At 51.4% G+C, this 15,795-nt stretch overlaps 1 protein-coding gene across 2 annotated transcripts in view; it reads right to left on the reverse strand.

Annotated features, from left to right (window-relative positions):
• RASSF5 (Ras association domain family member 5) overlaps positions 1-14,596 on the reverse strand; it is a 78,849-nt gene extending 64,253 nt beyond the window's left edge. For both annotated transcript variants that reach the window (XM_025359088.1, XM_025359098.1), the window contains exon 1: positions 14,040-14,596. In XM_025359088.1, coding sequence (XP_025214873.1) covers positions 14,040-14,496 — 457 coding nt within the window. In that variant the 5' untranslated portion in view covers positions 14,497-14,596. The remainder of the gene's footprint in view (positions 1-14,039) is intronic.
• Positions 14,597-15,795: the final 1,199 nt, after the last annotated feature.

Consider the following 15,795-nt stretch of genomic DNA (forward strand, 5'->3'; position numbering starts at 1 on the left):
AGCGAGCTCAGTAAAGAGATATACTGGTTTGATCATCACCACAAAAGAAATCCTATTGCCAGGCACCTTAAGAAAATAAAAAATAATTTAAAACACTGTAGGCAGTTGGGTTTAAGGGAACTCAACAAATAGCAACAAGCCCATGGTATCCAAAGCCAGTGTGGAGCTGTCAGATACCCTCTCGGCCCCAGGCCTGCTCAGGAGGGGCCCCTCCTCTAGGCATGTGTCACTGTGCTCTGGGTGTAAGAGAGACAAAGCAGCAGAGGTCCCCCAGCCCTGGGCTCTGGGCCCTCTCAGCCATCCCTGGGGCCCCTGAGAAGACAGACGGAGGACCCTGAGTAGCTGACAAAGGATTTGGGCTGTAGAGGTGAGGGACACATATGGAAAGAGGAGGGGAGGGTTGCTTTTGTTTGCTTGTGTTTCTGTGTTTAAGGCAGGCAATCATCTCTGAGAAGGGGCAAAGGGCAGCCTAGCTTCTTGTTAGCCTGGAGTATATTTGTGGTAGTATGCCACAGACCCCAAAGATAAGGACAGCCAAATAGGATTGCAAGGAGACCTGGCTGGGCATATGCAAACTGCAGGATGGCAGATGAAGCTGGTACAGAAATACAGATATGAATGCACCGCAGGTATGCCCAGTTGTAGTGCCAGGAGGTCACAGGAGGCCAGGAGCAGGCAGGTTCAGTCCATCATGGGACAGCCAGGCTACTACATCCAACTGGTTTTTCCACACCTGCTTTGATGTCACTTGCAGCCATTCAAAATGCCAATCATCAACTGGGCGAAAGCAGGCTTTTTTGCAGTGAGAAGGAAAGTAAATAGATTATGTCAGAGGCCCTCTCTGCTGGAGACACACAAAGGCTTCTTTACAGCTGCATCGCTGCAGCCAGGACCACCAGAGACTTCTGGAGAGACCCAGACCTGTTTCCCGCAGACCCCCCAGCAGCCTTTTAAAATGACATATGACTTGCTCCTTGGGGACATGCTTGCTTAGCTCCTAAAGATACCCAGTGGGCTAATCTAGCTCTGCCTGTTAATTATGTGATGTAGTAAACTCAATGATAGGAGTTTTTCCAGGGAATGTGTTTATGAGTTTATGTCTCTCCTCTACGTTTGCCTGGGCAACCTTCAAATCCCATCTCTCCCACTGAGATGCAGGCAGTCCACCCTGGCCCAGGTACAATGGAGGAGCAGACAACCGTGCTGCAGGCTTGCCCCAGTGACCTACGGGGAGCAGTTCTGAAAAGTCTTCCTGGGAGCACTCAGCACCAGCAGCTCCCAGTGCCGGGCTTTCTATGCACCAAGCATGGTTTCAACTGTTTGACATTTAATCCACCCCACACCAGTTGGGATTTTCTGCACTATCTTATACTTGGAAAAATGAGGCTCAGAGAGGCTAATCTGTAGGAGAAAGGCCCTACAGCCAGAAAGTGGTAACTCCAGGATACTGACTCAAGGCAGCCTGGCTCCAAGCCTGTTTTCTTTTCTCTCTCTCTCTCTTTTTTTTTTTTTTCTTTTTTGAGATGGAGTCTCGCTTTGTCACCCGGGCTGGAGTGCAGTGGCACGATTTTGGCTCACTGCAACCTCTGCCTCCCAGATTCAAGCAATTCTCCTGCCTCAGCTTCCCGAGTAGCTGGGATTACAGGTGCCCATCTCCTTGCCCAGCTAATTTTTCTGTTTTTAGTAGAGACGGGGTTTTGCCATGTTAGCCAGGCTGGTCTTGAACTCCTGACCTCCGGTGATCTGCCTGCCTTGGCCTCCCAAAGTGCTGGGATTACAGGCGTGAGCCACTGCACCTGGCCACCAAGCACGTTTTCTTAAATGCCACACTCCAGGCTGCGAGTGAGTTAGGATATTCCAGACGTCCACAGTCTGCCGTCCACCTTTCCCATCATCATGAGCATCCTGTCTTCTCCCCTCCTCTGTTGTCAATTAAGCCCAAATGCTAACACAAGTTAAGCAAGCCCTTCGCAGCCACAGTGCAGTATGTGCCCTAACCTTAATGCTACCACTTCAGCCCTGATTGATTTTACTTAAATCTATAACTCCTTGGGCTGAATAGCAAAGGAGCAAGGAAATGATCTGCTGAATAATTCTTAGAGAGTAAGGGAGGGGGAAAGAGAGGATGAATACCAACATGCTCGTGAGCATTTAAATTGAGGAACTCGGTGTCCAATTCTCTTCTCAGTGAAGGTCACAGTATGTATTAGGCTATCGATGAGGATAAATTATTCAGGCTGGCTAAGGAATATTTGTCTCCAAATGGGGATTAGGTCTAGTTCAATTAAAATTTCCACTTCTCAAGAGGGAAAGCCTTAATCAGAAAAGTCATATTTTTCATAGTCAAGATCCTATTGTTTTTTAAAACTCTGCTTCCAAAAACTTAGCCCAGAGATGGCACTTCATTTTAGTCCCATTCCTACAACTTAGTGTGGTGCCCTGCCTAGATCCCCACTGATTCTTGAAAGTATATGAGAGAAGTATAGAGAAAAATGGGGATAGGGGGCCCAAGAAAATTGTGTATGCCCCAAAGAGTGCCAACCGTTAAAGAGAAGTGGGTTCCAGACCCGGCCAGATGGCAATGACCTTCAACGGGGGCCTTACTTGTGTGAGCTGTCTCATCTGTGAAACAGAATAATCCCCTTCCCATTCCCACCACACCAGGATCTGGAGGAAATAAATGATAGTGAAGGCAAACAAACGTAAATGCTCTGAGTCTTTAGCAGAGAGTGCTACAGAAATGTAAGATGCTGTGGACAGCATGAGACAGCGGAAGGAATCCAAGGCTGGAAGGCACGTGTCCAGGGTTCCTGGTCCTGGCACTGCCACCAGCAGGCTGCCTTTTGTTGGTCCTAGCTTCCTTTCATTGGAAAAGGGGCATGGGATGACCTAAGGTCCTATGATGATTTGGATTGCGGTTGTCTCTGCCTCTTATCTTTCACTCACTGCTATACCATCCAGTTATCCTTCTTCAAGCAAGGACTATTCTCACCCTAGTTAGTGCTCAGGAGAGGAATCAGTGGTCTGGCCACTTCCCGAGGCCAGGGCTCCTGTCCAGCTGTGTTCTGCCCAGTAGCCTCCAGCCCCATGCAGCCTGCACCTTCACTAACTCTGCAGGTAAGAAGCCTTTGCCTGGGAAACGTCACTGCTCCCTGGTCCTCAGAAGGCTGATTCAGCAGCTCAGCAGGGTTTGAAGGGCTACAGGATAGGCAGAATGGGAAACAGTGGCCATCTGAGATACCCATATTCTGCCAGCTCAGTGATCCTGATTAAGACGACTGCTTGGCCCTAATTCTCAGCCAACAAAAAGTTGTTAAAATCCACTACCAACTCAAGGCCTCCGAAACAGGCAGACCATGTCCTTTGGTGACAGTACCTAAGCCTTTTCTCTGTGGAATCAGGAGGGCCAAGGAGTAGTGCTAAATTCAGCACTAAATAGCAGACTGCCAGAAAGATCCTGTACTCCTTTCCATGGGAGAGGCCAGGAGCAGAGGCCTCAGAACCCAAGCTCCCCCGACCAGATTGTCTTGGACCTACCCCGAGCCCTCCGGGCCCCGTTGCGGAACCTCTGCAGGATCTGGTGCTTTTTGGAGACCGAGTGGCTCTTCGGGAGCCTGCAGAAGAGCCGCTGGAGCTGAGCAGTGACCGTCCCAAAGCAGGCAGTGGTGGCCTTCTCCTCCTGGCCCTCAGTCATCTCAGCACAGGAGATCAATAGCTTTTCTCCAGGCTTGGCGTCAGGGGTGGAGTGCCGGGTGGGGGAGGGCTCCGGGGAGGGCCCTGGGCCTCGCATGAGCCGGACAGTCACCTGGGCCCTCAGGCTCTGGTACACGCACCGACTGACTGACGATCCTTCTCTCTCCGCACTGAGGTCCTTTCCCCTCCACCTCCCCCAATGGAAAACTTTCTATTCCTGGGGCTTTTAGCTTGATAAGATAAAAATACCCCCACCAAACAGGCTGCAGGGAAGAGCCTGCCCCGAGCCTCACTTCTCAGTCATGCCTGTGAGTCTGAAAATCAATGTCTCCAAAGTTTCAGACGACAGAAGTGATCGGTTACCTCACACCACGTGCCCAGCCCAGGAGCTCTTAATGGATTTCTTTGGGGATGGTGGATTACTAATGCTTCACCAGCTGTACAGGCTCCTAAGGGACAAACTGGAGCTAATTCACATCCTCCCGTGCTAAGCCCAGGTGGGGGAAGGGCCCATAAGGAGGTGGTGTTGCTTTAAGAGGGTCAGGCCATTCATTTATCTGAGACTAGATACCTGAGCAGAAGAGGATGCGGGGTGGTGAGAAAAGGTCAGTCTCTCACAAAAGGGCAGAAATGTTGTTCTCTTGCCCCAAAACAGTACTCACAGGTGTTCCCTCAGTCTGACTCCTAGAAGCTGCCAAGCCCTAGTAGAAAAGTTCTGGGAGGCCCTGTTGCCCAGTCCAAGATAGAAGACTGGTACCAGACAGGCAGCAGAGCCTTCCAGAAAAGCCACTAGAGAGGGGTGCCCCTCCCAGGCTGCCCAGAGATGACAGGACTCACCTGCCAACCACCAGCAGGGACCAGTTTAACAAGAAGAGGGACACTTGTTCTTTTTTTTTTTTTTTTTTGAGGCAGGATCTTGCTCTGTTGCCCAGGTTGGAGTGCAATGGTCCAATCATGGCTCACGGCAGCCTCGACCTCCTGGGCTCAAGTGATTCTCTCACCTCCCAGCATGTAGCTGGGGCTACAGGCGGGGACCACCACATCCAGTTAATTTTTATATTTTTTGTAGAGGTCGAGGTCTCACCGTGTTCCCCAGGCTGGTCTTGAACTCCTGGACTCAAGAGATCATCCTGCCTCAGTCTCCCAAAGTGCTGGGATTACAGGTGTGAAGCCACCATGCCCAGCAGGGACACCTCTCCCTTAACCAGAGGAAATGCACCTCAGAGGAATCACACACTTGCAGAATCTCTTGTGGAAGATGCACTTACACGTCTGTGCTCAGATGCCACCCTTCCTCAGTGGCAGACTGGTTCTTTCTCCCTAATGCTTCCTCAGGGAGAAGGGAGCTGCCCATAGCCTTTGTTGTGGCCCTCTCTAGTTTACCAAGCAACTTCTGTACCAGAAGAAGGGCATAAGCAAGTCCAGGTCCTGAAATGACACTTGGGACCATCAAGCCAGGGGTGGGAGCCAAGTTCCTTGCCCCGCTGTAACTCTAGTCCTTGCACCCAAGATCTCCAAGAAGGCCCAGGAAGTCCTGCCTGGCTGAGCACAGGCAAAGGCTCATTCCCATCCCTGCCCTCAAAGAAGAGAACATGGGGCTGCTGGGGAAACTTTAAAATGTGAGTCACGGCCAGTCGTCTTGGCTGACACCTGTAATCCCAGTGCTTTTGGAGGCCAAGGCAGGTGGATCATGAGGTCAGGAGATTGAGACCATCCTGGCTATCACGGTGAATCCCCATCTCTACTAAAAATTCAAAAAAATCAGCCAGGTGTGGTGGCATGCACCTGTAGCACCAGCTACTCAGGAGGCTGAGGCAGGAGAATCACTTGAACCCAGGAGGCAGAGTTTGCAGTGAGCCGAGATCGCGCCACTGCACTCCAGCCTGAGCGATAGAACGAGACTCCATCTCAAAAAAAAAAAAGAAAGAAAGAAAGAAAGAAAAGAAAAAGGCACGTGTAATATGGGGAAATCCCTTCCGAATGCCCCGTTTGGGCTGCACTTCTCTTTTCTCCTCATCACTGAGCTGTTCTTTGACAGGTTAAGTCATTGGGAAAGACAACAGGAAAGAACTGGCAGAGTCTGGAGATGGGGCTTTCAGAAGCTCTAGGATCTTCACTCCTGACCTTTGGAAAACTAGATAGATTTTTCTACTGTAATGATGGTCTGGGAGGAGAACTACCTAGAGGCAGGGAAATGCCTGCAATGACCTCTTGCTGTCTCTAACATCTAAGTGATGACTCAAGTGATGACTCCATGCTGGAGGCAAGTCCAGCCAAAGTCTGGCATAATTTGAAGCAACAACCTTCACCATCTTACTTGCTGGGGTACAATATATTATCACCCTATTTTATATGAAAGTTACCTCTAGATGGCTTTTAAAAAACACTCATCACTAGGATAGGCATTCATGGACAATATGCTCAACATTTCTCTCAAAACTCTCATGTTACAACTGGAATCTGTTGTTCCAGTTGAATAATAAGACATCTCTGAAGTTTTTTTGTGGGGGGAGGTTAATACCTTCTTCAGATGCAAAAAACCCACATAATTCTTTCAGCAGAAACCACGAAGTCTGCAACTTCCATTCAACTTGGGTAGAAAAAACAGCCTCCTGCAAATCAGCAAGAAAAATAAGCAATGGTACCTGCTCCCAAATAAGAGATGGACCTGGAGAAATATACAGAGTCAGAGCTGGCTTAGGGGTGGGAGGTTTCCCCAGATGTACTGTTTCTCGTGGGGCCACATCGCTGCCTGAGATTAGAGCCAGAGGTCCATTAGGCAACCTCAGATTATTGTCCAGTCCCTATCCATCTCTTCTTCACCCTAGCTGTCCGCTCTAGCATCCAGTCTGTTAATTTCACTTTGGTCCCTGACTAGTCCTGTGTCATGAGCTCTGACAGCTGGGCCATGGCAAGAAGGAGGAACAGAAAAAGATCCTCCACCTGAATTTCCAGGCCCACCCCCTTAACACACTGAGCACCTACGGGGTGAGGTGGGAACGGGGAGAGACACACTTGTTTCTTTCATCTTAAGATGTGGAAAAACTTCACCCTTTGTCTAAAGATCTCATGATTTACACATGATAACGATCAATTTAGAAACTGATTGTTGAAAATTGGCTTAAGTGGAGCCAATTCTCAATTAGCCAGCCCTGGCTGATTCTCTAGCTTCTATATGGCTCACCTTCCTTTTTTTTCTGTACCTCCCTTTTTGGACATTTCAGCATTCACTGGCAGAAGGGCAGCAGATGAATAAATAAACTCAACTAACTTGCGTGATCAATGATGTTAGTCTAAGGCAAAATGCCGTGCTGGGTTCTGGTGCTGGTTTTGCTACTAATGATCTGCGTTATCTTAGTGAAGTCATTTGACTTCCCTGAATGCTGTGTTTCCTCATCTACGAGATGGCCCTGATTACATCAGCTCTATCGACCAAACAAGAGAACTGCAATCCTGACAGAGGCAGTGCACATCAAACGGCCTTAGTGACGGCCAAGTGCAACAGAGTTATTTCTGCTCCGACAGTTTCTTTGCCTTCTCAACTCTTCCTATTCCATGTGAATATTCTCATCCTAGCAGGTTCACAGAATGCCAGCTTGTATCTTCAGCAAACACAATGGTAATTCTTTTCCAGTTCTAGCGTCCAGTAGAAACAAAACATAAAAGGATTTTTAAAAAGTAAGAACATCGCTCTTCTTTTTGGCCTGACTTTCATGAAAACCTGGAGTCTGATTTCTTAAAGGTCTATGTAAGCCACGATTTAATTTTCTAGGAGCCCCAGCCAATGGCCACTGCAGACGTCTAAATAAGACCTGCCCCACCCTGGAAATATGTTTGTTCAAAAAACAGGAATGGGGAGCACACAGGATAACATCATCACCTCAGAAGAAGGTGGCACACAGGCCCTCCACTGAAGAATAAACCTGTCACAGGTAAATGTCATACTCAGCCATCCACTCACCTGCTCAGTGCCACACAAAAATGAACAGACTGCTCTTTCCAACATCACCCTCTTGCAGACCCTCAGCATGCACATCTTGCACTCCCCCTCAACCCTCTGCCCCATGCCCTCGAATGGGGCCAGGGCAGTAGTTATAGGTAGGAAAATCCGAAAGAAAATCTGGGACGTGCTACAATTCCCAGGGGTCACCAGACTCCTCAGCCAAAGTGAGGCGTTCTCCCCTGGGAGGCTGGACACATGCTACGACGCCCGGAAAGACCCCACTGCTCTTCCTCCTTCCTCTCCAAAAAGGGCAAAAAAAGAGAATCAAACCTCAAAGATTTCCCGATGGGTACATCTCTCACAAACCTTTGTGTACTCTAGGAACCACAGGCATGCTAGAACAGGCCCAGCATGGCCTTGTAGGCCACTTCAGCCAAAGACCACACCACGGAGAGTTGTTGGGGTCTACCAGGCTCTGCCTGAGTCTCCTCAGCATGGTTATGAGTGCTTCAGAAAAAAACTCAAAAGTCACTTCCCCAGGTCTGAGTCAAGATAGTCTTGACCTTGGGGTGGGGCAACCCCTGACTGCTCCCAAGCTCCGACCTTATTCCACTTAAACCAGTGCCCCCAGGGAACCCAGCCTTCTGCCTGGTCTAACATCATCACCTCAGCCTCCTTGCTGCTTCCCCTAAGCCCCAAAACTGGCTCTGTTCCCCTTCCGACCCTGAGATCCAGCCCGGAACATGTGGAGAGAGGCTTGCCAAAACTCTTGGAAAAAAACTGAAAATGACTAAATGCAAAACCATCTCCCCAGTCAGGCCCGGCCTTCCCAGCTGCTGCCAGCCCTTCCCCACCCAGCCTTGGAGAGTCAGAAAGAGCCCTGCGGGAGGGGCAGGTGCCCAGAGTCAGCAGAGAGGGAGTGAGACCCTGCAGGGGGGCAGAAAACATCCTGCCACCAGCACAGACCCAGGTCTGCAAGCTTGTGAGAAGGACATTGTACCAGCTGGCGCTGACTGAGCCCCAGGAACATGGTTCCCTCAGAAGGGCTGGGGGTGGGGAGCTTGCATGCTTTGCGCACCCACAAATACTCACCCACCCAAGGATACTCACCTTGCCATCTGAGGAATGCGAACAGGAAGGGCCTCTGGTGAGGCCAGAGATGTGTTTACAGGTTCCTCAGCAGCCTTCATAGTAAGCTTGGGCAGGGCAAGAGTGCCAGCAGCTGCCCTCCACGGGGAAACTGAGGGATGAGGGGTGGGTGTGGGAGCCAGAGAGAGCCCTGTGGGAGAACACTGGGGTGCAGGAGCTGGGACCCACCCCTGGCCATCCCATCTCAGGTAACTGCCTCTCACACAGAGGTGCTGGATCTGAAGCCCAAAGTGGAGGAAATGGCTTGAGGGCCTGAGACATCATGACAGCCTTGAAGACCTGTCAGAATGAGGCCCGCCCGAGAGGTTCTAACTTTACCACTGTCCCTGGCAAAGCCAGCAAGTAACCTCTGACCAGGTAACTCCCTTTCAACTGAGCTAAGCATCCCTGTATCCCTGTATTCTGACCTCATGGAGCTATTTTGAGCATGAATATAGCAGCGGGCATGAAAACACTTTAGGCTCTTCAGGGAAAAGACACTATTGACATGCAAAGAATTCTTCTTGTGCCCATTCTCAGACCTGGACTCGGCCTTGCGGCAGCTTCTCCTGAGCTCTGGCCTCAGATCTGCTCACACTTCACAGGAAGTGGCTCCCTGACAGGATAAATTCACTCTCCTACCCAGCAGGGCCCTTGGGACTGGGCTGGGGGCTGTCTTTTCTTTGTTACTCAGGGACTACCTGCCAGGCTTGGCACAGGCTGGCTCGCCCGTAGAACTGGGGAGAGAGGATAGCAGACCAAACCCTCAATGCTGCGAGGAGATGTCAATTCCCTTCCACCTAATAACTCCGCAGGATCAGCAGGCAAACACACACGTTCATTACCAAGTCTAATTAGGCTGGCAGACAAGTGGCATTAATCATTTTTGACTGTACCTGGGATTCAAGCCCCCCACACTCCATAATCAGAAATTTTCATGCTCTGATGAATAGTGGGGAAAATTAAGCGCACATTTAATCCTTTCACTTTCATCTTTTGATAAGACAGGAAGCAGGGAGGAGAGGAAAACCGGGCTGCAGCGTGGGGAGCTCAGAAGGCCTCTTTGAAAGCATTCCAGGTCCTTTCCCTGGCCCCTAACACACACATCCTCCAACAGGACCTTGCCCAAGAAGAAGACCCCAATTAGAGCCAGGGGTAGGAGAGGGCTTGGGAGTGGGGGATTCCCACAATCTTTAACAACAAAATATCCATTTCTGTGCTTCATTTTCTTAAACTCTAAAGCCAAACATGGGGCTAAATCAAGGAAAACACACACCACACACTCAGTGCTGCTGGGTGCACAAATACCTTCCAAGTGCCGAAGGTAAATAAATACAGAAGCCGCCAGAATAACACAGGATGATTTCTGAGAGGCCTGAAATGAAGACCTTTCTCTGCTACAGGAAGAATCAGTGCCAATGTCCTAGGAGCCTTTTTCACAAAGAATGCACAAAGGGGGGATGGGTCTGCAGGATCAGGGGGCTGTCACGCAGGTGCTTCCAGCTGTGCAGAAAGTGCAGAAAGTAGAGTTGAACCCAGCCAATAGTGCAGCAACAAGACTAGAGAGACCGGACTAGAGGCCTTGGGAGACATCAGCTATTCTTAATAAGAATAGTCCCGGTGCCCTTCCCTGAGGGCTGCATGGCAGGGCCTTGTATTCACAGCGTCATTAAAATCTATCACAGAGTCGGGAGGTTAGAGGGCCTCCCTTTAACCATGTAATTCCAATCACTTAACACTTCACAACCCTGAATAACGCCCCCTCTGGAGAGAGACTTGGACTCCAGGAGCAGACAGGTGGCATCCACTGACAATGGTCAAGGTGTGTCTAAGCATCTCCAGGAGGGTTTGAGTAAGGCTTAGGTTTCTCCAAGTGCCAGACCATTCCCTGGTCCAGGATGGCTTACGCAGCCACCAAAATGAGATGAAAGGTAAAAGGCCACCTCCATGCACCTTCTACAGAAGGAAGAGGAAGGGACATCATCTGTAAGGGAAAGTCCCTGAGAACAAAGTCAGAGGGCAGCCAGTGAGTTTCTCTGGTTATTTGCTGTTGACCATTCCCCCGCTAGAATGCTAGAAATGCATTCTCACCATTACCACCACCCCTACCCCAAAACACACACATGTGCTCACACAACCTTTCGTTCTCTCTCTGTCTTTCCACATATCACCATTGGATTTCCTTCTCTATCTCACAACTATGATTTCTTTAATCCTAGAAATTAATATTAACTCTGAACTTCCCTGTTCACAAATCCAGCATTAACCAGAGCTTGGTTACAGACCTTCAAGTGGGGTAAGCTTAGGTTAGATGAACTTTTGCTAAAAAGGCAGACAGACAGTGGGAAGAGTGTTTTCCGAAATGTTTTCCTTACTAAAAGCCCCTTCTGCCAACATGGTTCCCACCCAGTGTCAGCCTCCTGGGCAGACAGATGTCACTCACATTCACATACCCAATGCCCTCCTGCCTGTTTCCAAGGGCAGGGGTATTTCATAGCACAAACAAGCCATCATTTTCATCACTCACCACGCGGTGAGACCCTGCTGTGTGCCTGGCACTCTGCTAGGTGCAAGTAACACAAAGACAAGGAGCCAAGGACTTCGTGGCCCCTATGCCAGGCACAGAAGGGTCTCCTCAGCCACAGCAGGACATCAGGTAGGAGTGGCATTTCTAGAGAACGCCTAATACCCAAATTTTCTGGGATGCCTATGGCAGTCACCTCCCCACTTAGCTCAGCAACCAGGCAGAGTTTGCAAAGTGTACTCACTGCTTCGAAAGGTAATCCTAGGAGGTGTCACGAGCCCAGACTAGTTGTTACAGCTGTTAGATGGGAGGGGACAATAACAATCATATCGAATTAAACATTCGTATTGCATTTTGCTAGGCCCTGTTCCAAGTGCCTTATGTATATTAATCCATTTAATTCTCACATTAACATGCTGAAGTAAGTAATATCATTGTCCCCATTTTTTTTAAACAAGGAAGCAGAACACAGAGACGTCCGGGGGTAACATGGGGACTAAGTGGTAGTCAGGATTCAAACCCAGGGCTCTGGTTCCAGTCTGTACTCTTAACTACTGCAGAGTATGATTTTTTAAAGTCCTATTTCTAACACTTGCTTTTCAAAATGAAGATAAAACAAAGCAACCCCACCATGGAATCAGACCCTTCCGCTTGAAGAAAGATGCTCCACCAGTTTGGCCTGCTATGTCTCCACCTGCCAGCCCTCATCTGCACATCAGAACGTTTCTCAACTTTTGCCATCCAGCCATAGGTTCACAATTAGTTAAATATTAGTCATGACAAACAGAGACTCCTTTTTGTAGCCCCTTGATTCCAGTTTTGCTTTCTTTCCAGTGTTCAGACATCGTTAGTATTAAACCAACTATGTGGGGGGCCATGAGAGCTCAGGAAAGTAAAAAGACCTCACCAAGTCACGCACAAAGTCAGAGGTACTGCCTGGGGGCCTGAGTCTTCCTGCCACTAGAAATGATGTATGACTTAATCAAAGGAGATCGACAATTCTGATGTGACATGATGATCAATTCATTTAATCATGGAGTATCTCACACAGGCACATGCAAATACACACAAGGGTACCATTATCACCAAACCAGAAAAAGAAAATCACAAAACTATGTGCAAAATCTTCAACAAGTGATATAGTCCCCCAAAGTCTAACTACAAACTAGAATGCCAATGAAGCAGATTTCCTGGGATTCCAGCTATGATAAAACTCATTTCACTGAGGCTCCCGGCTCTCTCCCTGTGTGTAGGGGTTGTTGGATGCAGTAAGGGAATCTTGAAAGTGCAAAAGCTGCCGACACACCCAAGGGTAAGTTGCACTCGATTCTACTGCAGTCAAAGGCATTTACCAAAGGACAGCAGCCCCTCTACCCACAACATGTACCTCTACAAACCTTTGCTCCTTCCTTCTTAATTAGCACCTGAACTGGGAGTTCTGGTGGAGGAAAGAGCACCACCCACTTGCCCTTCCAATCTTTCCCTTCCAGTTGATCCAGGCTTAGAGTCTGAGCTCTATTTCCCTGCAGCCAGCTGCAGCGGGTAGCACACTGAACAGCCTCGGCTGCAGACTGCAGGCAGAAAAAAGGTAGGGTTTTCCTGATGTGGAAATCGCTGCTGCTGTCCAACGCTACAGTTGGATGGGAGATGTAAGGCTGCTGTCATGGGGGAAGGGCCTTTGCTGAAAGATGCAAACCACAATCCATTTCCAGAGATGCTTGTTAGAGGCTGTGCCATTGTCTGTGCTTTGGGCTTCAGTTATTTGAAATATCATGTAAACACATGAACACATGGCTGTGGATATCCTCTGCTAAACACGCAAGAGCAAATGCCGGGGAGGGGGTGGACGGTGGACACCTATTAAAGGCATACGCACCCCTAACTGTAGGAGGAGAAAAATAATAAACCCCCAAGAAAACTGAAGATTAGCTCAGAAAATGTATACACTGGGGGCCCAGTGTTTTCTGGCTTTGAGAAGAGCCTGGCTCAGGAGGTGACTGGAGGGACCTGAGAGCTGTGGAGATGAAGGGACCCTGTCAGGAGTTGAGTAATGTTAGAGCATGACGACTAGGGCAGGAACCCAGGAGGAGGAAGGGGAGGAGGCAGGGCACAGCCAAACATTGGAGCAGAGTCCAAAGGTTTGAGGGGCCAGAGGCGAAAGGCAGGAGGGGACACGGGTTCAGGGTGACTTCAGGCTCTCTTCAGTCTCACAGCCTGCCTTTATCCGGAGCCTAACAAGGTCTCCTCCCTGTCCCAATAGGTCCCCCTGGAGGAGAGGTCTGAGCGGACAAACAAGCGTTTTGTCAGTAACCCTAATAAGCAAGGGTCAAACGGTCATCTAACAGCAGTCTCACAACCCACTCCCAAGAACTCACAACGAAACCATGAGGGTGCACAGGGAGATGACAGAATGACCTTGTCGCTGAGGCCATCACCCACCCACCCCCACAACCTGCGTGTGAGTGTGTGTGTGTGTGTGTGTGTGTGTGTGTAGGGCCGAGGCATGCACCTGTCAGGAGACAGGTATCTGTTAACTACCGCATAACCATACCTAGGCAGTGGGCAGGCACTAAAGGATACAGGGCAGGGAGCTAAGGGGAAGACTGTCCCCAGGGGTTACCTCCTTATGGTCGGGGCTCCCCTGGAGCCAGAGAGTGTAATGGCCCCTCTCTCCCTGCCCCAGGGCCCTACCAGTCCTTCGCCCCCAGACTGCGGTCTCCCCGCGCGCCCCTCCCCTGCCTTCACACTTACTAGCGCAGCGCAGCGCCTGCCGCAGCACCTCTCGTCCACACAGGTCACACCAGCCGGGGCCGCCCGGCAGCACCAATTCCGCGAAGCAGTGCCCCTCGCCTCGCTCCGCCGGGACTCGGGGATCCTGCGGCTGCTCGAAGATGCTCCTCACGTCGCGGGGTCGGGGCGCTCCAGGCCGCCGCCGCAGTCTCTGCTGCAGACCAGGCCGGAGCGGGCGAGCGGGTCGGGAGGCCCGGGTTGGGGGCTCCAGGTTCCCCCGGGCAGCCCTCCGGGCGCTGCGCCCCTCGTGCGCCCCGGGCGCAGTGGAGAGGGGCGCTGGGACACAGCGGCGCGAGGACCGGTCGGGGGGCGGCGGCGGCGGCTCGGGGCCGCTCAGGCTCTGTAGATAGTGAGGCGGCTCGGGGTCCAAGAGTAGCGGGTACGGGCGCTGCCCGATGGCCGAGGACGCCATGGCCATGCCCGGCTAGTGGCTGCGGCTTTGGCAGCGGCGGCTTTGGCGACTGCGCTACTCCCGAGGCAGCCCCGAGAGAAGGGGCGGCCCCACATCAGCGCGCCTTTAAAGGGACCGCAGCCTGCTGGGCGGGGCGGGGGCGGGGAGAGTCGGAGTGGCAGGAAGAACTACCCAAGGGAACCACCGACGGACCGAGGGGTAGGATCGGTGCGGGGTGACGTCTGCGCGAGTGTGGATTTGGGGGCGTCACCTGGAGCAGCTGCAGGATTCCGCAGAGGAGCGCCTCTGTACAGTACAGTTCAGAGGGCGCATTTCTGTGAGGGACCCTCGGCCTTCAGCCCTGCCTCTTTCCCTTGCCGATCACTTCCCCCAACACCAGGTCCACCCGCCACCCGCACCCTCACGCGCCCCGGGAGGGAGCAGGTCGGAGGGAAAGGCTTGGGAACTGGCTTGATGGGGGTCTCAGTAGGGCCCCTCCGTCTAGGCGTCCGCCCGCCACCCTCCCGCTGATCGTGCGGACAGAAAGGCAGCGCTCCTTGGCCCTTTCTGTCTCCGGCTTGTCGCCGCCCTCCGCCCCCTCTAGAGGCGAGCTCGACGCGGGTCGGGAATGCCCCGCTTGTGCTCCGGCAGCCGCGCGTTGTCCCGTGGCTGACCGCCGGATGCAGCCAGCGCAGCTGGGGCTGGCAGAGCTGTCCGCGTGCGACTTTCGCTCTGGTTGGATTTCCCCTCCCTTTGCAGCCCTGCCGGGTAGGGTATTCCTCTTTCCTGGAAGACTGGTGCGGGGGAGGTAGGGGGACTCGATGCAGAGAACGCTCCCGCGCCCCAAGGGTTGGGGGAGCTTTTCTTCCTTAGCCAACCCTCCGCTCCCTAGAGCTGCTCGAGTAACTACTATTTAGGGGATACCAGTTCCCCTAAATGCCCTACGTGGAACCTGGTATGGACGGCTCAGTCATGGGACCCAAAGAGAGATCTCCTTTCTCCCGGCACTTTCCCCAATGAAGGCTTGCTTCATGGACTCCTGTCTGGTTTAACGCTCTGCGGTCACCATCTTGAAAGTCTTACTTTTTGAACAAAGGGCCAGGCGTCTTCTTTTTGCACCGGTTCCCACAAATCATGTAGTTTTTCCTGACAGGCACCTTTGCCCATGGAAACAGGCCCATCTCGTGGATAAGGAGGACTCTTGGATCTCTGAACCTGGGCCTGGGCCCTCTCCAGCCCCAATTTTGTTAACTGCACACTGGGCTGGAGGTAGCGAGACGGGTGGGTGTTAACCTGACACTTTCCAGCTCCGTCATTATGACTCAG

The sequence above is a fragment of the Theropithecus gelada genome, chromosome 1 (genome assembly GCF_003255815.1).
Source record: "Theropithecus gelada isolate Dixy chromosome 1, Tgel_1.0, whole genome shotgun sequence".
Classification (NCBI taxonomy): domain Eukaryota; kingdom Metazoa; phylum Chordata; class Mammalia; order Primates; family Cercopithecidae; genus Theropithecus; species Theropithecus gelada.